Raw genomic sequence first — 23395 nt, 5'->3', positions numbered from 1 at the left:
GTTTCAAATGAAAACAAAAAAATTTTTGACTTGAGAGTTAGTCAACACACTTGGTTTGTAGTTGCTATTAAAGAGATAACTTAGAACAAGCATGTCAAACTCAAAGGCTAACATGGGCCAAATAAACAAGGTTTAAGTTTACGTGGGCCGCAAAAAAATAAAAGCTTCAGTTTTCATAGAAATGTAAGTTTATTTTGATAGAGACATGCTGAATACAAAGGGCTGAAATAAATGAGTAATCGTTAACATAAAATAATAGAACATTTTAATAAAAATTAATATTTTTTCTTGAACATTAACTTACCAGACACTGAATAATGCACAAATTAATAAGCATAACGCAAATAAACCTATTTTTCTTGTTCTCCAAAAGCGAAATGTTTCCTGTTGCATACACCAAACAAGTCAGTCCAAGACTAATGATGTGGCCATCGGCTGCTAAAATATTAGCTGCTAGTATTACTGGAGAGAAATGGTGCACCTGCACATAAGGTGCGTAAGGGAAATGAATGCAACACGATTATAGTAATCAGTCATTAGTGAGCATTGTAGTTCGTTATTAATAATTATGTATAACTGGTTATTGTAAAAATTAAGTTATGAAATTTTCATTAAAACGTTTCTTACATACCGTTATATTGAATGGGCCGCAAAAATATTCATTGTGGGCCGCTTGTGGCCTGAGGGCCACGAGTTTGACATGCTTGACTTAGAACATCCTTTAAACTGCTAGAAGGGATACTGCCCCATTCATAAGTTGTTATTAAAGCGAATTAGAACTTGTAAAAATAACAAATAAACATGAAAGATATCTTGAGCTATATTTTTTCTGCTTCTGCTTTTGTATGACAGATATATCTTAGAAATGATTTGAGGTTACTCAGGGAAAGTATAACAACATTTGTCAAGACAAAATCTCTCGTGAAATAATTAATGAAACAGGAACTCATCAAGCAGGAGAAGAAATGTCCAGCTTCTTAGGTAGTGAAAAATACTTAACTCTGGCATATGGAAATGATGGCAGAAGTTTAAATTTTGAATTATTAAGAACTATATCAAGAAAAGGAAAAAACCATATGTAAATATAGAGAAAATTAGGCCTTTGAGGACAATTATTCTTCAACAAGAAAAATGTTAGGAACATGAAACATACTTAGAAATGTTTTGAGAGATAGGTATAAAGCCTTAAATCTAATATTCCTAAACTTACAATTTATGTAATGCTAAATTACAGAAAATGTACTCTCAAATATGTTCTGTACCTCAGTTTATTGATCTTTAAGATGGAAATAGCATTTTTATGTGATTAAAATGTTATATAAGTTATGCCGTGGCCGGTGTTGCCCAGTGGTTAGAAATGTCAGCCTGGCCACTAAAGGGTCTCGGTTGGTTTTGATTCCTATTCACGGACACATACCTGGGTTGCAGGTTCGATCTCAACCTGGCCCTGGTTAGGAGGCATGTGGGAGGCAACCAATCAGTATGTCTCTCTCACATCAATGTTTCTCTCTTTCCCCCTCTTTCTCCATCCCTCTCTCCCTTCCACTCTCTGTAAAAAAATCAATGGAAAAAATATCCTCAGATGAGGATTAACCAAAAAAGAAAGGTTATATAATAGAGTTTATTAAGAAAACAAAACTATTTAAAAAAAATATTACTCAGTATTTAACGATTCCTAGCCATATCATTCTTAAATTCTTCTACTAAATTTCCTGAAACTCAGTAGCCCTATATTTCTTCTAGGTAGTCCTAGAAATTAAGATACGATGTTATCTTGATGTGAAACCTTTTTTGGGCATTTTATAATGAAAATTATTTTTGTGACATAGACAACCAGAAGACTATGTAGAACAAAGGAATTAGAATGTCATTTTAAGACTTCTGAATAGAATATGCCAAGAGAGTGGATTTTATTTTTAGATGCCATTTAGAAGTAAAATTCATTCAATCAAACTGATACTTTCTTGTTTTTTCTTAAGCCATCTTGCCTTAAAAATTAGTAATTTGAGTGACTAATAATTAGTTGATGTTTTCCATAGTTTTATGTCTAGAAATCTAAAGATATATGTATTCTATTTTTACATTTAAACCTAGGGATAGTTTTAAGGGCTTTTAAAAGTATCATTTCATAAATTGTTTAATTACATGTGCTATGTTTTTTTAAACCCTATTGTGTATACTTTGTCAACTCACTCAACAGTCTTCATTCCAGTATGAAATATTTTGTTTTACTGAAATAGTGAAACTCATTATCAACTATTCTCATAAATATTAGCTTCACTAGCATAAGTGAATATAAAACCATATCTTGCCAAATTAGGTGATATGCTAAATTTTCTTTATATCAAACTAAAGTATGCCCTTTTCTATTATAAAATTAATAGGTGTTATTTGGAAACTGCAGAAATAGAAGAAAATAAATAACTTAAAGTCTAGTTATTCAATACAACTATTAGAATTTTGCTGTATTTCCTTTTAGTCCCTTTCAATGCATATTTGGGAGATTTTTTATATTAGATTCAGTAAGTAAATATTTTTACTTTTAAAATGATTAAAAAACAGAATATCATTATAAAATTTTATAAGTAAGGGATTCCACATTACATTCAGAGCAAATGTTTGCATTTCAACTCAGAACGATGAAAAGAAAAATAGGATTTATTGCCCATTGTTCCAGTTTCAACTTAGTACTTTGTTCATAGGATTTATTCTTCCAGGGCCTTTTAAATGACTTACTCAGGTAATCTTTGACTTATTATGTCAAACTTACTGGCATGCCATAGCCACTTACTATTATAGAAGCTCCTTTTTTCCTCTGCTTTCCTTTCCTTGTCTCTTTCTTCTTCCTATTTGTTTGTAAAAGTTATAAACAAACTTTTTTTTTTCAGCACCTACTCTTTAAGGAATTGTACAAGATTCAGGGAATATGAAAATGATTCAACACTACTTGTCCACAAAACTCTTCTTATCCAGTCAGTTTTATTACATCCCTTTGTATCCCTTCTTTCCTTCATTCTTCTGTCCCTTTCTTAGTCATAGTTTGTACTCTGAATGGAACCAGGACTGGTTTTGTTATTGATAATTTGAGGCAACAACTTGGTTAGAGATGGAGGGGTAAACATTAGAGCCAGTTTATGGCTACTTAACCACCATGGCTCCTCTATGTTTGAAGTCATAATATTCCTCCTGGGGCCTATTTGTTTTAGGAGGAAATTTTGTCCATAGTCGTCTCTTGGCTTCTGTATTGTCAATGTGAGTATAAACTTAGGACTGAGAAGGTCCCATAGAAAGTATTATAGGCCCTGACTATTTTTAAAAGTGCATGGATAATTTCAACCTTTTACTTTTTAAAATGTATCTTTATTGTTGAAAATATTACAAATGTCCCCCCTTTTTCCCCATTGACCCCCTTCACCTCAACCTATTTTAAAACTAACAATATTGTTTTCTATTTATTTTTATGACATATTTGCAGTGCTTCAGATTAAATGTGTCTACCTGAAGTCCTAACCACCATTTGAAATATTTTTCTTTGAATCTATATTCCACATAGAAAATGAATGATAAACAAAATAAACATTAGAAACACAATAAAAAAAAAATAAGTTAGCTCTGTCAGGTCTGCTCAGTGGTTAGAGCATTGGCCCTCACACCAAAAGGGGGTTTGATTCCTGGTCAACGGCACGCACATGGGTTGCAAGTTCAATCCCCAGCCCTATTAGGGGGCATGTGGGAAGCAACCAGTCATGTGTCTCTCTCACAGCAATGTTTCTCTCCCTCCCTCTTCCCCTCCCTCTCTCCCTACCTGTCTTCTTTTCTTCCCTCCCTCCCTCTCTCCTTTTCCTCCTTTTCTCCCTCTTTCCTTTCCCTCCCTTCCTCCTCCTTTCCCTTTGCTTCCTCCCTCCCTCTCTCCCTTTCCTCCTTCCCTCCCTTCTACTCTCTCTAAAAATCAGTGGAAAAAATATCCTCAGGTGAAGATTAACAAAAATAATAATAAATAAAAATACGTTAGATTGCTTATCAGTAAAGCCCAGATTATAAAATTTTTATGCACTAAGAGCTTTAATAATTTTATCGCAAAAAATATGCTCTAAAAAATTATACTTCCGGGAAAGATTGTATAAAGTTAATTTCCAATAAAAATTGAATCACTGCTTTTTTAATTTATAATTTTCTCAGTTTGATATCCTGAGAAAGCTATCCAAAAGAATATTTTACATGTACCTTCAGGTTTTCTTTAAGGCCCATTGTTTGCTTGTTTCTTTTTTGCTACCCCCACTTTTTTTTTTTTTGCTTTGCAAGTCTGATTAGAAAATAATGGTATAGTTAATCTCATAGCTTTATATAACACTCACATATATATATGTAATTTAAAAAATTTATTTTGACTGAAGTACAATGTGAAAGGTTATAAGTGACATTAGCTATATTCTTTCCTGTTATTCCTAGTTTATTGCATTCAATCTTCCTTCTTCCTACCACATATATGCATTCTTTGTCTTGCCCTGTCCAAACTTTCTTTTATTTTTGCATCATTAATTAAATTTTATTACGAAATTTTAAAATATACTTTGTTATGGAATGTATCTTCCCCTAGGCTATATTTTATTTTGTCATTAAGATAATCAGTTGTTTTGAAAGTTACTGCCTATTCTGTTTCCTCCTTTATCTTTTATTACGAAATTTTAAAATATACTTTGTTATGGAATGTATCTTCCCCTAGGCTATATTTTATTTTGTCATTAAGATAATCAGTTGTTTTGAAAGCTATTCTCTATTCTGTTTCCTCCTTTATCTTACATGACTTTTGTAAAAAAAAAAAAAAAAAAACAACACTTTTTGATGCTTTTTCCACGTTGTGCTTTGACTTCTCAGAACATTGGAAAATCAAAAAGGAACTGGAGTAAAAAAAAGCCCTATGTTGAGTGGACAGTATCCTGTTAAAAGTGAGGGAAAAGAGCTGAAGATACTTATACAACCTGAGACCCAGCATAGAGCTCGGTACCTGACTGAAGGTAGCCGTGGCTCAGTCAAGGATAGAACACAGCAAGGCTTTCCTACAGTAAAGGTACTTTTTTATTTAGCAATATATGAAGAATTTTCTCGAGTTTCATTTATTTTGTTTTTAACCAGCAAAAGCTGCCTGAAATAGAAGGATAGGCTTGTTAACTATATATAATAGAATTAAAGTAAAAGTCTGACTGAACCCTAAGATAAATATTGTTGCTTTGATGTCATTTGAATTTTAGTTTAAATGGAAGGAAATGATAATGTGTTCTGATAAGAAAAATATCTGGAAATCATGAATTTTCTTCCTCTTATTTTTGATATTAGTAGCAACCATAATAGATTCTTCCAAAGCTTTATATTTAAGAAGAAATTTTAAAGTGAATTCAGATAAATATTTCAGAAATTATTATGAATTTAAAAAATAAGGGTTTTGAAATGGCTAGTGTAATCAGGACTATTCAACTCAGGAAAGGATCAGTTGATAGGTAACGTAAGTCTTCAGTTTAAGAACTAGGATATCAACTGAGTCTTCATCTTTTCAGAACTTAGACTAATGACTAAAGGGGGCTCAAATTTTAGCACCTAGGCTACCTTGTTACAAAGAATATTTCTCTTTGAAGACAAACCAAAAAAATTGGGTAGGGGGTGTTTAACAAGTGTTCTAACCCCCTGCAAAATACCAAACCGGTTGGAATATTGCCTAGTCACATGGTAGATTCTTGATAAATACAATTTGTGTAAATGTGTTAGTTGAATAATATTTAGTTGGACTGCCTTTCGTTTTATACTTGAATGAAATAATGGTAGAAACTTGGGATCAGGAAACTTACGGTCGGTTAATAGTCACATGTACAATATCATTTCTGCCCCTCTACTACTCACTACATTAAGCATGTTGTCAAACTCAAAGGCTAACATGGGCCAAATAAACAAGGTTTAAGTTTATGTGGGCTGCAAAAAAACAAAAACTTCAATTTTCATAGAAACGTAGGTTTATTTCAATAGAGACATGCTGAATACAAAGGGCTGAAATAAATGAGTAATCGTTAACATAAAATAATAGGACATTTTAATAAAAAATAAAATTTTTTCTTGAACTTTAACTTACCAGACACTGAATAACTGCACAAATTAATAAGCGTAACACAAATAGACCTATTTTTTTTGTTGTTGTTGTTCTCTGAAAGCGAAATGTTTCCTGTTGCACACACCAAACAAGTCAGTCCAAGACTAAGGACATGGCATTCGGCTGCTAAAATATTCGCTGCTGGTATTAGTGGAGAGAAATGGTGCGCTTGTGCATAAGGCGTGTAAGGGAAATGAATGCAACACGAGTATAATAATCAGTCATTAGCGAACGTTGTAGTTCGTTATTAATAATTATGTATAACAGGTTATTATAAAAATTAAGTTACGAAATTTTTATTAAAACTTTTTTTTTATATTTTTATTGATTTCAGAGAGGAAAGGAGAGGGAGAGAGAGATAGAAACATCAATGATGAGAGAGAGTCACTGATCGGCTGCCTCATGCTCACCCCACACGGGGGATGGAGCCTACAACCCAGGCATGTGCCCTGACCGGGAATCGAACCGTCGTGACCTCCTGGTTCATAGGTCGATGCTCAACCACTGAGCCACGCCAGCCAGGCAAAACGTTTTTTACATACCGTTATATTGGCTGGGCTGCAAAAATATTCGTTGTGGGCTGCGAATTTGACATGCTTGTACTACATGAATCAATCCTCAGTCCCCTAAACTCAAAACAAGTAACAGGCAAGTGAGAAATTTAAACTTAAGATTTTCTGCAGAAACTTAGTCAACTCTCCTTTATGAAAATATTTTACCTCTCTTTTTCTTGAGGATTTAAATTATGTCTTTATTATAACCCAGTTATAAGTATAAGACTTGGTACTAAATGCTTAATTTTACAATTTGATTATTTGAAAGGCTAATTAGTGTTTATGCTCCATGTTATCTCACTCCAGCTGGAAGGCCATAATGAGCCAGTAGTGTTGCAAGTGTTTGTGGGTAATGACTCTGGTCGAGTGAAACCACATGGATTTTATCAGGCCTGCAGGGTAACTGGGCGAAATACAACTCCCTGCAAAGAAGTGGACATTGAAGGCACTACTGTTATAGAAGTTGGCCTTGATCCGAACAACAACATGACACTAGCGTAAGTACTTAATAAAAATTTTTTTGTTCTCTCTATATATTGTAGGCAAGAACATTTTTTAGTTTCTACAAGATTTTGAGTATTTTATTAAAATGTTTATAAAAATAGATTATTAAAGAATGGTAATGGTTTAAAATCAACTCTTACTCTTTGCTAGAGAATTCCTGTCATGAAAGGCAGGGAAATAAAAGCCCGGTAGAATGCTGGCTTTTTGGAAAATAATATGCTTATTTGTTGGGATTAACAATATTAACAATAAAAATAAAAATTACAATTTGGTTTGCTTTCCTAATTTCTGTTAATGTTTGTTTTAGAAGCTATTTAACAGAGATCATTTATGGCTCCTTGACCCATCTTTTAATTAGTTAATTAATTTTTAAAAAGAATAGTTAATTGATTTTTAAAGAGAGGATAAGGGAGAGGGAGAGAGAGAGAGAGAGAGAAAACATCAATGTGAGAATGTAACATCAATTAGCTGCCTCCTGCAGGCTCCCTTCTGGAGATTGAGCTCACAGCACTGCATGTGCCCTTGACTGGGAATCAACACGACAACCTCCTGGTGCACAAGACTATGCCCAACCAACTGGGCCACACTGGTGAGGGCACACCTCTCCCTTCCCCTCTGTAAAAAATCAATAAAATATATTTTTTTTAAAAAGAAGAAGTTGATTGGAAAAGAAATGTTTGAAAAATATTCAGTAAAGCCTGGCTAATGGTTTAGTGGTTGAGTGTCTACCCATGAACCAAGAGGTCATTAGATCGATTTCCTGTTGGGCAGGACACATGCCCTGGTTTCAGGCTCTCAATCCCCAATCGGGGGTGTGCAGGAGGCATCCGTTTGATGATGTTTCTCTCTCATTGATGTTTCTTTCTCTCTATGCCTCTCACTTCCTTTCTTTCTAAATATAACAACTTTTTTTAAAAGAAGGGTTATAGTAGAAGAAAGGAAGGGAATAATCTATATATATAAAAGTCTATATATATATAAAAGCCTAATATGTAAATTGTCCCCTCGGGAGTTCGACCGGGAGCCGGGAGTTCGATCACTCACTATGACCTGCGCTGACCACCAAGGGGTGGTGCAGAACAAAGGAAGGCCCTGGCCGGCAGTCAAAAGGCCCTGATCGGCCCTGATCGCCGGCCAGGCCTAGGGAGGGGACCCTACCTGTGCATGAATTTTGTGCACCGGGCCTCTAGTTGATTATAAAAATAGTACCTGCCCTAGCTGGTTACCTCAGTGGATAAAGCGTTGACCTGCAGACTGAAGGGTCCCAGTTCAATTTCATTCAAGGGCACATGCCCAGGTTGCGGGCTCAATCTGCAGTAGGGGGCGTGCAAGAGGCAACTGATCCATGATTCTCTCATCATTGATGTTTCTCTCTCTCTCTCTCTCTCTCTCTTCCTCTCTGTAATCAATAAAAATATATTTAAAAAATAGTATCTAAACATTGTAAGTTGAGAATACAGAATAATTGAAAATAATAAATAAATAAAAATCATAAAAAGCTAATACGATACCCCTTAAAAGCCAACTTCCCAGAAATAACCACAGCCGATGCTCTATTCACTGAGCCAAACTGGCTAGGGCTAACCTCTATTTTGATACTCATCTTTCCATCCTTTCTGATAAAATTGAAATAATATTGTGCCCACTGTTCTGTAACCTGCTTTTTACTTATTAGCATTTTCCCATAACATTAAATATCCTATATCATATGTTTTTATGGCTACTTAGTGTCCCGTTCTTGTTGGGATAATTACTAATATTTTAAAAAATAAAACCCATTTCCTCTATATCTGAATTAACTGCCAAAAGACAGGCTAAATTTATTTATTTAAAAAATAACACAGCAAAAGTACCTTTTGTAAATTATTACTTATGTTCAGATTTTGAAATAGTAATTTTACTTTTTTGTTGTTTTTCCCATTACAAATAAAAAGCTGACAAGATTAGGAATTAGGAATATTCATGATTTACCCTTCTGTACCTTTTGAAATTGGAATCTTATAATTATATTACATATTCAGAAATTAGTAATGAAGCAACTTTAAAAGAAAGAAACTTGTTTTTTTAAAAATACTGTATCATATGTACAACAGAAAATATCAGTTAATGTACTTTTTTCTGTTTTTAGGGTGGACTGCGTAGGGATATTGAAATTGAGAAATGCTGATGTTGAAGCCAGAATAGGAATTGCTGGTTCCAAGAAAAAAAGCACTCGTGCCAGATTGGTTTTTCGAGTTAATATCACAAGGAAAGATGGCTCCACTTTGACACTGCAGACACCCTCTTCTCCGATTTTATGTAGTAAGTAAGAAAGTAGGAGATATTGCCAGCCCACACAGGCCAGGCAGCAGGACGGGTGGATGCAGGATGGGGGGGTGGGGTTGGGGAGGGGGAGAGGCGGAAGAAAGGAGGAGATATTAAATATATGGAGGTGTTTTTTTTTTATTTCTATAATCTTTCAGACAGTCTAAATTTCAGATGTTTCACGTACTCAAGCTTTTGATCATGCAAAATTTGAAGCATTAAAAGCTATGGTCAAATTTTCTAGACTAAAATTCAAAGGATGTGTAGCATTTTGTAGTTTTCCAGTATCGTCCTATACTGATTTAAGACGTACTGTAAATAGTTTACCAGAAGTAAATTGGAAAGCCAAAGGATTTTCCCAGCATCTTCACTGTGTGATAAATTGCTATGACCCTGTGTTTTGAACATAAGAAACAGTAGGTAAAAGATACATGCACCTACCTATGTTCATTGCAGTATTATTTACAAAAGCCAGGAAATGGAATCAACCTGGGTATCCATCAACAGATAAATGATTTAAAAAAAAAAAGATATATTTATACACACAATTGAATATTACTCAGTTATAACAAAAAAGAAATCTTAACATTTGTAAGAACATGAATGGGCCCAGAGGGCATTATGCTAAGTGAAATAAGTCAGACAGATAAACAAATATTGTATAATTTTATTTATATGTAGAATCTAACAAAAACAGAAACAAATGAACAAAAAAAAAACAGAAACAGAAGCCTAGATACAGAGAATAAATGGTTGGTTGCCAGAGAGGGAAGGAGAGTATGGGTGAAAAGGTAAAGGAATAATAAGAGGTACAAACTTCCAATTATAAAATAAACTAGAGGCCCAGTGCACGGATATGTGTACTGGTGGGGTCCCTCGGCCTGGCCTCTGGGGATCGGGCCAAAACCAGCTCTCCGACATCCCCTGAGGGGTGCCACATTGCAAGAGGGCACAAGCCAGGCCTGGGGACCCCACCAGTACACGGGCACCGGGCCTCCGACATCCCCCGATGGGTCCAGGGTGCGGGTGAAGCAGATTTGGGGCTGACAGTGCCCCAGCAGCAACCTAACACACGGCAGATTCCGCAAGGAATTGGGCTTCCTCCTCTACTGGTTGAAGTGTCTGCCCCCGATGGTCATTGCATGTCATACCTACTGAGTGAATGGTCGGACGGTCGCTTAGGCTTTTATATATATTGATAAGTCACAGGTATGTAATATATAACACAGGGAATATATCTAATAATATCATAATTTTGTTCAGTGACTTATTGGGGTGGTCATGTCATAAGGTTGAAAATATCAAATCACTATGTCATATACTTGAGAATAATATAATAATTTATGTCAACTATACTAAAAGAAAAGAAACAGTAAGGTAAGCAGAACTTTATAAATATGCAGCGGTTGGAGTTCTGATTACAAATTAGAGCATTATAATATAGCATTGGGAAATGAGAAATGAAATTCTTATTTTGCTAAACTTGGCATAGAAAGTAAATGACATGTGTGTATCTAAATTCAATCATGCTGTTGAATGCACCTCATCATATATTCTGGTTTCCCCTTAATGAGTATTATTACAAGTAATAAATAGAAAAAATTTTCCTTTATACACACTCAAGAAGATTTTCATCAAGTATAATTTTCTTTGGCATTTTTTCTTTGTAATTTATAACTGAATTCAAAAGAATGGACGTGACCCATTCCATTCAGTTAAATTTCCTATTGGGATGTTATGAATATTTTGACCTTGCTTCCCTTTAGGACAGTTACAGAGCCTTTGTTATTTAATTGTAGCTTAGTTTTGTCAAATTATGTATCCTTTATAAATCTTGCATTTCCTTTTAATTCATCTCAGAAATTATTGTACCCATACTTTAGCTTAGCAAACACCCTAATTTTAAAAAGAAAGTACTAAAATATCTTTTTGATCTTAAGACAGCTCAAATGGATTTCTCTTTTTCATTATTATGAAAAATTTGTTTTAATATTAGTATTTCCTTGGGTGATTTCTGTGTAATGTTCAGTTATAACTAGGCTGCTCTTAAAGATCATAGGTTCCATGTTCATTCTACCACATTCAAATAGGGACGGAGTAAATAATCTGTAGATGGTTTATTGAGTTCTAAAGCTTTTCTAATAGGGGTACTTCAATTTTGAATTTACTGTAATTCACAAGATGTCCCAACTTGAATATTATTGGGATGGAGTTCCAATTTTAGCAGGGCATATGCAGTTCTTCTTTTACATGATCTAATACTTTGAGTCTGACCATAGCTACTCTCTGAAGGCCAGACCCAGGAGATGCTAGATAATTTAGACCATACTGCTTTAGCAGGGACTGGGAGATGCTGGCCAACTTTATTTAATTGTTTGTTCCTTCTTTCATTACTTTGTTCATTTATTTCTTCATTTTTCTATTCATTCATTTGTTAAAGTATAGCTACGGTACATCCAGCTAAAGGTGGTAGAAAATATGAAAGAAATAGAAAACATGATTTTCTAAAGTTTTTTATCTGTAATTATTATTATCATTTGTTAATTATCACTGTTAATGATAATATATGTCCACATTGTCAAAAAAGTATCTTCCTGGGAGGTTATGTCTGAAGTGAAAAATGAAAGCCCTAAGAAGCAGCATACAGGGGAAGGCATATATAGCTAATAATAAAAGTTATCATGTTTTGAACTCTGTGTGCGACGGATTTTCTTAACCACTTTATAGGCATTATATTGTTTAACCCTCACCATCACAGTATATATGGATTCCATTTTACAGGTGATAAAACTGAGACTTAAAGAGATTAAATTACTTCCTCAGCTAGTAAATAGTAAGACCAGGATTCTAAGCTTGTGCTTTTAGCCACTATATTATATTGCCACCATGATCACTTAAATTGCAGTGCTGAAAAATCAAGTTTGAACAATTCATTTTATTGTAGCCATAGCCTTTGCATGGTTAGGACTGTGGTTACAGTATGAAATTAGGTTAGAGACCTGTTTCCTCTACCTAGGAGATTTATGTTTTGTAATTTAGATTTTTTAATAACTTTAGAAAATAGATCAAAATTTGTATTGGGGGATTTTACTTGAATACCTATATTATCCCTTCTATTACATCTTGTAGATATCATTTATTATGAAGTATAGAATATTTACTTTTATCCCTTTAGTTGACTGTTGGGCACATGCCATCAGCTTAAACTGGATTAGATAAACATAGGCAGTACTTTCTTTTAAAGAAAGGGGTACCTTTTGCAGTGTACTTCCCATATCTGTTTTGGAAGAGGACATGTTAGAATAATAGTTTGCAAATAAATTTACACGAAAGCTCTAGCTTTCATTTTTCTTACTAAGGTTGCTATTTTCATAGAATTTCATGCACACTGATTTTTTCTCCAAACATTGTATAACTAGCTTAAAATATTTCTAATGGTAATTTCTATGAAAATCACTTAGATCTAATCATTTAGGCAAGAGTCTAATCCTCTTGATCTGCACACTCCTCCTAATGGGTTAATGATTTGATTTTTTTAAAGATCTATCATCCTATTTAATGAATGTCATCATTCTGTGTTCAAAATGTAATTTTATTTGATCATTAGAAGTTTTCATTAGATATATTACCAAAGGTGTATAGGTTGGTCAGACAGTCTTGCTTTATTGTTTAACTAGCAACAAAATGAAATATTTAAAAATGTTTAGCCCTAACCGGTTTGGCTCAGTGGATAGAGCGTCAGCCTGTGGACTGAAGGGTTCCAGGTTCGATTCCGGTCAAGGGCATGTACCTTGGTTGCGGACACAACCCTGGTGGGGAGTGTGCAGGAGGCAGCTGATCGATGTTTCTCTCTCGTCAATGTTCCTAATTCTCTCTCCCTCTCCCTTCCTCTCTGTAAAAAATCAATAAAATATATATTTTAAAAAATTTTTTTATTACTTTTAAATATTTTTGCTTAAATGTTAGACTGGATGAACAGAAAAAGGTTATTAACTAGTATTTTCGTGGTAATACCTTATCTTCATATTGTATCTATGTTTTATCAAGTACTTTCATATTGAGGTCTTAGGAAGTTAATAAATGTTCCCCTTATAATTGGAATTAGACACATAGGAGTTAGAGACATTGAGATGAAAATACCAATTTTACTACTGATCAAACTGACAGAAAAAAGACTGGCTTCTTCATAAATCTATCCACCTAGTCAGAGCAGCCCTCCACATTTGCAGGCTTCTTACACCTGGCAGCAAACAGCCTAAAATGTATGCTTTGTACAGGTAGGCAAATACAGAAGAGGGAGTAAAGAAGACTGGGCTAATCATGCCCAAGCCCAGCTTCTAACTCCTTAGTAATTACATCTTCCTCCTCTCTAGTGATCATTGCTCTAATGGAGTTTCCCACTAATAATTATACTACATTATCCCATTTAATCCTGACAATAACTTTGTGATGTTAGTAGAATAGAAATGGTTAGTTTCCTTTTTTTTATAAAACAAGAAGGGGAAGAAATCCTGTTTGTTCAAGGTAGGATATGGCAGATGAAAAAGACATCTGATTTTATTTGCCCATTGTTTAGAGACAATACTACAGAATATAGGAAGGATTTTATTTTGATCAACTGTAACATAATAGTGGATATACTTCTTACATTGTATAACATATAATTTATTGGTAGAGTATTGGCATATAGGTACTTAATTGATTATTTTAAATTTATATACAATCAGGTTCATGCTTTCTGTCTCATAAGAAGTTTCTTTTTTTATAATAGTTGACTGAGTTATAATTTGCAGACCATATAATTTAGCCTTTTAAAGTGTAAAATTAAGTTGTTTTTATTATATTCACAAAGTTGTGCAACCATCACCATTATCTAATTTTAGAACATTTTTATCACCACCTCAAAAAGAAAACCTGTACCTATTAGAAGTCACTCTCCATTCTCCTCTCACCCCAGTCCTTGACAACCACTATTCTTCTTTCTGTCTGTATGGATTTGCCTATTCTGGATATTTCATCTAAATGAAATCATGTAGCCCTAACTGGTTTGGCTCAGTGGATAGAGCGTCGACCTACGGACTGAAAGGTCCCAGGTTTGATTCCGGTCAAGGGATGTACCTTGGTTGCGGGCACATCCCTAGTAGGAGGTGTGCAGGAAGCAGCTGATCGATATTTCTCTCTCATTGATGTTTCTAACTCTCGATCCCTCTCTCTTCCTCTCTGTAAAAAATCAATAAAATATATATATTTTTAAAAAGAACAATATTTAAAATAAATAAATAAAAATAAATGAAATCATGTAATATGTGGCCTTTTTGTCTGGCTTCTTTCACTTAGCATAATATTTTCAAGGTCCATCAATATTGAATCATATATCAGTTCTTCATTCTTTTTTTACAGTGGAATGATATTCCATTGTTTGAATATACCACATTTTGTTTATTCCTTAAGTTATTGATGAACATTTGTTTTTCCCCCACTTTTTGGCTATTGTAATGCTGCTATGAGCATGTGTACAAATTTTTGTGTGGACCTGTGTTTTTCATTTTCTTGGCTATATACCTTGGAGTAAAATTGCTGGACCATATGGTAGACAGTTTCTTGTTTAACAGTTCTCTGAAATCCATCTTAGGACTTAAAGAAAACAGGTGTTTTTTTTATCATAATTCTTTTATTCATTTTTCTATACTGTTGCTGTCTTGTCGTTTTTCTGAAAATACTGAAATAAACTAAGTTCTTTGATCAGTTTAAATTTGGTTATTTTGACTCTGTTCATCAGCCATTTTATTTGACCTGTTTTTTAAAACTGATATATTACTAAATTTTTTCATATTTGCGGGCTCAGACAACAACTTTTGGCAGGCAGTAAAATTGTTCCAGTGAGGTGTGTGTTTTTTTATTTGTTGTGCTTATTAAGGCTGCAGTTTAGTTCATAGAAACAGTACAGTGTTCTAACAAAATAGTGCCTCATTGTCATTCAGTCAGTCATTCAGTATAAATGCAGTGCTTCTCAATCCTGGCTATCTGTTAAAGTCCCTCTTACTTCATTGAAAAAAAACACACAAAAACACATGCCACTTAATCTCCAAAAGTAGATCTCTGTATGGTTTTGAGAAAGCTTCATAGTTATCTTAGTGGATAGTTACAATGTGCCCAACTCTAGAAGTAAAGACATGATAGCTTAAGGAGCTTACAGAATTAGCAGGCTAGGGTGAAAACAGACAAGCAAACTCCCTATTATATTATAAAATGATATAAAGGCATGAATAAGGTACAGTGGAAATGTAGAAAAGAAGAACATCCATACTGCTTAGTGATGGTAAAATGTGTCCTATATCTTCAAGGACAAATAGAGGTATACCCAGCAGAAAGGGATTTTAGATGAAGTTCATTCTGGGTAGAAGGAGCAGTATATAAATATATTCAATGAAAGAGTATGCTTCTTTTACAGGAATTAAAAATAGTTTGATGTGATTGAAACAAAAAGATATCTATGAAGAAGTGGTAAGATTTGAGGCTAGTAGAGCTAGGCAGATTCTCTTTCATAAAGAGACTTGTGTGTTGAGCTAAAGAATTTGAATTTTGCCCTGACTACTTCAGAGAGCCTAAGGTTTGAACTTAGGCTTTGAGGTGGAGTGTATGAGGGGCAAGGAAAAGTAAACATATAAATAATATATATGAAGCAAAGGACCTCAAAATCTTTTTAAAATTAAAAATAAGAATGTTCTATTAAAGGTTCTGATTTGTGTTTATTTCCATAAATATAATAATTTTGGCCAGTTTGAACAGTTGGAGTAGAATGAGAGGTGAAAAGGAAATAGGTTAGTAAGAAGGGTTACAATTGGAATGGGAGGTAGAAGGAAACAGGAAGATGAGAGGGAGGTGGAAAAGGAAGAGGGGCCAAAAGGTGGTAGACATGGAAGGGAGGGGAGGAAACAGATTCTTGATACTCCATCTAGAGATACTCAATGGAAGAAAGGCCTAATGCCAGAATTCATGTTGTACCTTGTGACCTCTTGCTTCTGCTTGTTGGTTTAACAGTGGCCATTGGATTCATTGTCTATTTTTGTTTGTTTTTAAGGGGATGGAAGAATCATCCCCCTTTACATTCTTAACATATTTAGATTTCTCCAGACAATAACGATATATATGGCTTTTTTTGTTTTGATACAGTGTTTATATTATTTAGTTATACTTTTATCAAATTAAGAATATGAATCTTTATACTTTTTTGGTAGTTACCTGCTGGTAGTAATTTTTTTGTTACAGTTTATATTCAGTATTATTTTGCATTATTTTCAAGTATACAGCGCAGTGGTCACAATCATACACTTCACAAAGTGCTCCTCCCGATATCCTCACCTACAGTACACGAGGGTACCCTTTTCGCCACATCCTCGCCAACACTTGTGTTGTTTGTTGACTTATTAATGATAGGCATTCTGACAGGTGTGAGGTGATATGTCATTGTGGTTTTAATTTGCATTTCTCTGATGATTAGTGATATTGAACATCTTTTCATATGTGTATTGGTCATCTGTATATCCTCTTTGGAGAAGTGTCTGTTCAGGTCCTCTGCCTACTTTTTTTAAATTGGATTGTGTTTTTTTGTTGTTGTTGTATGAATTCTTTATAAACTTTGGATATTAACCCCTTATCAGACATGTCATTGGCAAATATCTTCTTCTGTTCAGTAGGTTGTCTTTTCATTTTGTTGATGATTTCCTTTGCTATGCAAAACTTTTAAAAAATATTTTTTATTGATTTTAGAGAGAGGAAGGGAGAGGAGAAAGAGAAACATTGATAGGCTGCCTCCTGCACGGCCCCTAGTGGTGACTGAGCCTACAACCCAGGCATGTACACCAGGTGCATGAAATGATGCTCAACCAACTGAGCCACACCAGCAATGCAAAAACTTTTTAGTTTGATGTAGTCCCATTTAGTTTGTTTCATTTTTCCCTTGTCCAAAGACTGTAGTAATTTGGTTAATACAGCAAAATTAATCATAGCTTTCTTTAATAATGTACATTAGATTTTATTTTATGTTTATTATAGTAAATCTGACTGAATTTAATAAGTTTCTATCTCCCTTGTCTGTCTTACAACCTAAAAATACATTGAGTAAACTTTTCTTCTCTTCACAGACATGATTATTAAAAAGCTTTACTAATTCTTTTGACAGGTTGAAATATTTGCTTTTTTGTTTTTCAGTATTCAAATATTACTTTTTTCAGCTTTGTTTTTTGAGACCACAATTTGAAAGCATCTATAAACACACTGTTTTTATAATACCAGAAAGGTGGCTACTTTTTTGTGTTATTATTTTTTAAACACTTTCAAGAGTCAGCTTACTAATTAATTAAAGATAAAACTAAAACAGTTAATGCTTAAATAATCCTGACTTTAGTTCTGTTTAGTATGAAGTCTATCCTGTTAGGTTACCATTAAACTTTTTTTAATAGAAAAGACTTTCTAAGGTCAAAAGTTTAAAGTTAAATTATCTTGAACAGCAACAGACTAGTTCTTATGTAATGTAAACATAAATATATAGGAGATAAATATACATTGTACCTTCACAGGGACCTGTTTTGCTATCTTAGACCTTTAATACATGAAAGGAAAAAATTAGACAGGAAAAAAATTTGATAATCATGAGTGAAGTGGAATTTCCACATAGTATTTGAAAATGGGGGGGAAAGTTATAGACTTTCCATTCATTTTGTTAATACAATATATTTATATAATTTTGCACCTCTTATTGTTTGCTAGTAAAAATAATATTTACCATATTTTTAATGTTCCTTAAAAAACAAATATTTAGTTGCAGAGTTACTCTACAAAGTTGTAAATTAGTTCAGTAAATTTTTCATTTAAAAAGGTTATGTAGCACTAGCTGCATATAAAATATAAAAAAATATATTTTAAAAAAGGTTATGTAATTGCCAGCTTCTGACCAATAGCTATTTCCATTCTGTTTATACATTAACCCTATAGTTCTAGACAGTGTGTTTGTATATACAGTGGGGCCTTGACTTACGAGTGTCCCGACTAACGAGTTTTTCGAGATACGAGCCGTCTCGGCCGATTTTTTGCTTTGAGTTGCGAGCTAAAATTCGGGTTACGAGCCAGCTTCAGATACCCCACCGCTAGTTGGCGCAGCGAACGTCACAGTGAACGCCACAACATCAGCCCAGCATCATGTGTCTCACTCGTTCACTTTAAGATCTGACATACAAGTAATTTGAGTTACGAGCTCCATCACGGAACGAATTAAACTCGTAAGTCACAGCCCCACTGTATGTGTATTCACAATTTCTTTAAACTCTCAGACTTTGCTGAAGATGTTATTTGCCATTTAAATACTTAATAAGGATAGGATATTTAATAAGGATAGGATACTTACTTGTTAGTATCAGTGAGTGATACAATCTAAGAAAAAACTAAAAAGCTAAATGATAATGCAGTAATAAGCAACCAAAAAACTCAATGCCTTGCCCTGGCTGGTTTGGCTCAGTGGATTGAGCATCGGCCTGAGGACTGAAGATTCCTGAGTTCGATTCCAGCCAAGAGCACATGCCCAGGTTGCGGGCTCAGTTCCCAGTGGGGGGTGTGCAGGAGGCAGCCGATAGGTGATTCTCTTTCATCATTGATGTTTCTACCTCCCTCTCCCTTCCTCTCTGAAATCAATAAAAAATATTTTTTTTAAAACCCTCAGTGCCTTAAAACAACAAAGTTTTACTCCTCCCTCACTTTATGTTATTGGCTGTGTTATGGAATCACTTCCACTCTGGGATCCAGGCTGAAGAAACTGCCCTCATCTGGGATATTGCCATTTTATAGTGGAGGAAAAAGGATATGGTCCAACCATGTGAGGCTCTTTAAACTTTTGCTTGGAACTGGCATATTACTTCAATTCACATTTCATTATTCACACAGTTATGTGGCTAATTCTGATGTGAGCGAAGTGAGAATTACAGCCTTTCCACTAGGGAAAGAGGAGCAGTGAATGTTTTCATAACAGTTTCCCTCATTACATTCTTGTAAAGATAAAATGAACTATCTACAATAATAAAAGCATAATATGCTAATTAGACTGGACAGCCAAACGACCTTCCAGATGTCCTTCCAGACGAAGCCATGGCAGCAGGGGCCAAGGCAGAGGCGGTTAGGGACGGTTAGGCAGGCAGGTGAGTGGTTAGGAGTGATCAGGCAAGCAGGCAAGCGGTTAGGAACCAGCAGTCCTGGATTGCGAGAGGGTGCAGGCCAGGCTAAGAAACACACACACACCTCGAGCATGAATTTCGTGCACCAGGCCTCTAGTCTATAATAATAAAAGCGTAATATGCTAATTAAACCAGACATCCTTCCAGACAAAGCCGGGGGCTGTGAGGGCCAAGGGGGCACTGCGGCAGGGGCCAAGCCCTTTGCACAAATTTTGTGCATCGAGCCTCTAGTTAAATAAAAGTATCTAAGGAGAAGAAACTTAAACTTTTCCTAAAGTATAGTGGAATATCTCATTAATTTAGAAGTTGATGACTTATACAAGGCATATATAAGCTTACCTTGGCAGTATAAATGTTGTAAGGGTTTACTAAAACAGCAAATAATGTAATTTCATTAACCAATGTAACCCCAATAAATTAAATTTTTAGAAAATAGTGTATCTATGTCAAAGTGCTTAATTTTATGGAGAACAGATTTTGAGCACTTAACAGGTATTTACTTACATACACCAGTATCCGAGAAAGTATTCTGGTAGAAAACTAGTCCTTAGGTGTCAATAAGGAGGAATGTTTCTGGAGTTATACTATATCCCGCTTCTTGGATATTTAATGTACATCAGAATATGAAATTCTTGAAGAAATCCTTTTGTTCATTTAGTTTTGCTTAGCCCAGTATTTATTTCCCTGATTTATTTGACTTTGGAACCTATTTGCTAAGCAATACCTAATAAATTTTCTTAAGGAAATCCTGGCAGGAGGAAGTTGGTAAGCTGATTATAATTTATTCATTAGATCTAGCTCTTCAGTGCTTGTCAACCTCTTTGTTAATTTTAGTAATGGTTTGTTAGTTTTCGTAATAGAAATCAAGTGCATTTTCTTTTTTAATCTCAGGGTATCCCACCCAGTTCAGGGAAATTCCATGTAGAATTATTCTGAATTGGATGCAGTCTGTGTTCAGGTACTCTGTTGGTATGTATTCTCTGACTCCTGGATCTGGATCCTTAAAGGAGCCCCAGTACCACCCAGAGACACTCATTACCTCAGAAGTCTTATAATGGCATAACATAGCTGACATTTTTAAGATTAGAATTGTGGGATAAGCATATTTTTAGGTTGAAGTTTTTTAAAAAATATTAAGACAAAAACATACCCAAGTTCATGTTTTAAAACTTTTTTATTCCTGTAATAAGAAAACAAAGATGACAAATTAAAACCTCATCTTAGACCAGTGGTTCCCAGCGTGGGGCACATGCCCCACAGGGGGGCAATTTGATTTTTAAGGGGGGCAATTTGAGAATGAGTTATTAACAGTGAATTTTTGCATTTGTTATGGTTCTAGAGGCCTAAAATACAGTATATAAATATATATTTTGACATATTTATGCATTTCAGTTCTCTATTATGTTTTGAAACTTTATTTGCTATTTTTCATATCACTTCATATTATTATTATTTTTTTAAACAATTTCTTAGTGTTTCTTCCTCAGTACTTCAACTGTCCTTTCGTTCTTTTGTTTTTCCCTTTCATGAATGCCATGTTCTTTGGAAGCTTGTTTAGACGAAATTAATGACCTTTTAGGCTTCCTCCATGTGAATAGGAGTTCACTTTTTGAATAATAGGAATTATATGTCACAAGGAGGGGGGGGGGGCATCAGGATTTTAAAGATGCTTAGGTGGGGCATGGCCAAAAAAGGTTGGGAACCACTGTCTTAGACATTAACCCATTCTTATACAATCTTGCAAGAGTCATTAAAAATTAATATGGACTTTTCTATTTTTCTTTTTGGTGTTTTTTTTTTTTCTCTGTTAGGGTAAAAGTAAAGTTTAAAATAAAGGAAGTCAATTTAGAGGTTAACAAAGACAACTTCTAGAACTAGAAAATTGAGGGTTGATTTTAGATAAGAAATGTGTTGGTGGTTCTTTTTATGGAATGCTTATGTATACCCACAGCTCAGCCAGCAGGAGTGCCAGAAATCTTAAAGAAAAGTTTGCATAGCTGTTCAGTGAAAGGAGAGGAAGAAGTATTTTTAATTGGCAAGAACTTTCTGAAAGGAACTAAAGTGATTTTCCAAGAAAATGTTTCTGGTAAGTAGACATAATACTACTGATATAGAGATTGTTGCATGTTTCACTTTGTTATAAAGCTATAGTCATAGCTACAAAGTAAAAAAAAAAAAAAAAAAAAAAAAATTTTAGTAAATCACTGTTTTTGTTTCAATCAGATGAAAACTCTTGGAAGTCAGAAGCTGAAATCGACATGGAATTATTTCATCAGGTATAATTTTAAGACTTAAAATTTTTTTTTTTATTATTGATTTCAGAGAGGATGGAGGGGAGAGAGAGATAGAAGCTTTAACAATGAGAGAGAATCATCCATTGGCTGCCTCCTACATGCCCTACACTGGGGACTGAGACCACAACCCGGGCATGTGCCCCGTCCAGGAATTGAACCGTGACCTCCTGGTTCACGGTTGGATGCTCTACCACTTAGTGACCACTCCTCCGGGGAGCCTGCAGCCAGGAATCTTGGTTCAGAGGTCGTTGCTCAACCACTGAGCCACGCCCCCTGGACTAATTTAAGACTTTTTATAGTTTGATTGTTTACTCTCTGAGAAATTCGATTTTGTTCCAAAATTTCCTGAATCAAGAGATTAATTTTTTTCTTTATATGGGATTGATAGAAATCATTTAAAGTTTCTTGAGTTTCTTTAACTGAAATACAACTATGCCACTGATGCTAGAAGTGACAATTCTCTATTTTAAAAAAGTTTAAAAGCATTAGCAAATTGCATTGCTAATAAATGAAACATTTCTTTCTTAATATTTATTTGTTCTGGGGATTTGGATTATCTTAACCTACTATTAGTTAAATCAAAGAAAATTTTTTTATTGAGTATCTATGTTCCAAGTGTTTTTATGTTTGTTAGTTACCTTTTTGCATTCAGAAGAACAATTTGTTACACCTGTATTAAAGAGTGTGTATTTGTAGGCACTCACTATGTATTTTTAGATAATAAGAAAAAAGAGCTTGAAAACAAGGAGAGAGAAATAACTTAATTAATATGTAGAGCAAATAGGAGCAAACTCAGGTATTGAGACAACAGAAGAGAACAAATTTATATGCAAATCAGATAGAAGACTAGAAAAATGGTAGTATGTTTAGGTATAGATCATAGAGAACAGAGAAGCAGGAACATACTAATGTGTAAAATACTCAAAGCCTAAAATATAGCATCAAATGCTGATAAAAATAGAAAAGAGCACATGAAAGCTAGCAGAGAGCTAGAAGAGGCAAAAAATTGAAACTATATCCAATTTATCAAAAAATATTAAGACGAAAAAGTTTGTAATTCTTTTGGGTTTTAAGAAAAATCTTAGACACAAATTAAATGTTCTGAAATCGAAGCCTTAACCTTGGCCTTGTCACATGTTCTTTTCAACTGAGTCAACCAACTATAGTCTAAGTAAAAAATGTCATCAAATTCACTTCACCGTCAGCTGTCATCATTTGCCTCCTGCATATCTTGTCCTCTGTACAAAAGCATAATCACCATCCCTTGATGTTCCTTCCCATTACTATATTGTACCAACAAAGAAGAGAATACGTCCAATATTGTTCACAGTATCTTCCAAGAAGATGTGGCAACCTTGAGTAACTGCTGGTGAAGCATTT

General features: G+C 34.4%; 1 protein-coding gene across 11 annotated transcripts in view; it reads left to right on the top strand.

Annotated features, from left to right (window-relative positions):
- Positions 1 to 23395, top strand: part of NFAT5 (nuclear factor of activated T-cells 5, tonicity-responsive) — a 111148-nt gene that overhangs the window by 68840 nt on the left and 18913 nt on the right. For all 11 annotated transcript variants that reach the window (XM_005881199.2, XM_005881198.2, XM_005881196.2 and 8 more), the window contains 5 exons: positions 4876 to 5068; positions 6997 to 7187; positions 9323 to 9495; positions 21673 to 21807; positions 21945 to 21997. In XM_005881199.2, the coding sequence (XP_005881261.1) occupies positions 4876 to 5068; positions 6997 to 7187; positions 9323 to 9495; positions 21673 to 21807; positions 21945 to 21997 (745 nt within the window). The remainder of the gene's footprint in view (positions 1 to 4875; positions 5069 to 6996; positions 7188 to 9322; positions 9496 to 21672; positions 21808 to 21944; positions 21998 to 23395) is intronic.

This window comes from Myotis brandtii, unplaced genomic scaffold (assembly GCF_000412655.1).
Source record: "Myotis brandtii unplaced genomic scaffold, ASM41265v1 scaffold670, whole genome shotgun sequence".
Taxonomy (NCBI): Eukaryota; Metazoa; Chordata; class Mammalia; order Chiroptera; family Vespertilionidae; genus Myotis; species Myotis brandtii.
This window is presented reverse-complemented; position numbering and strand designations above follow the sequence as displayed.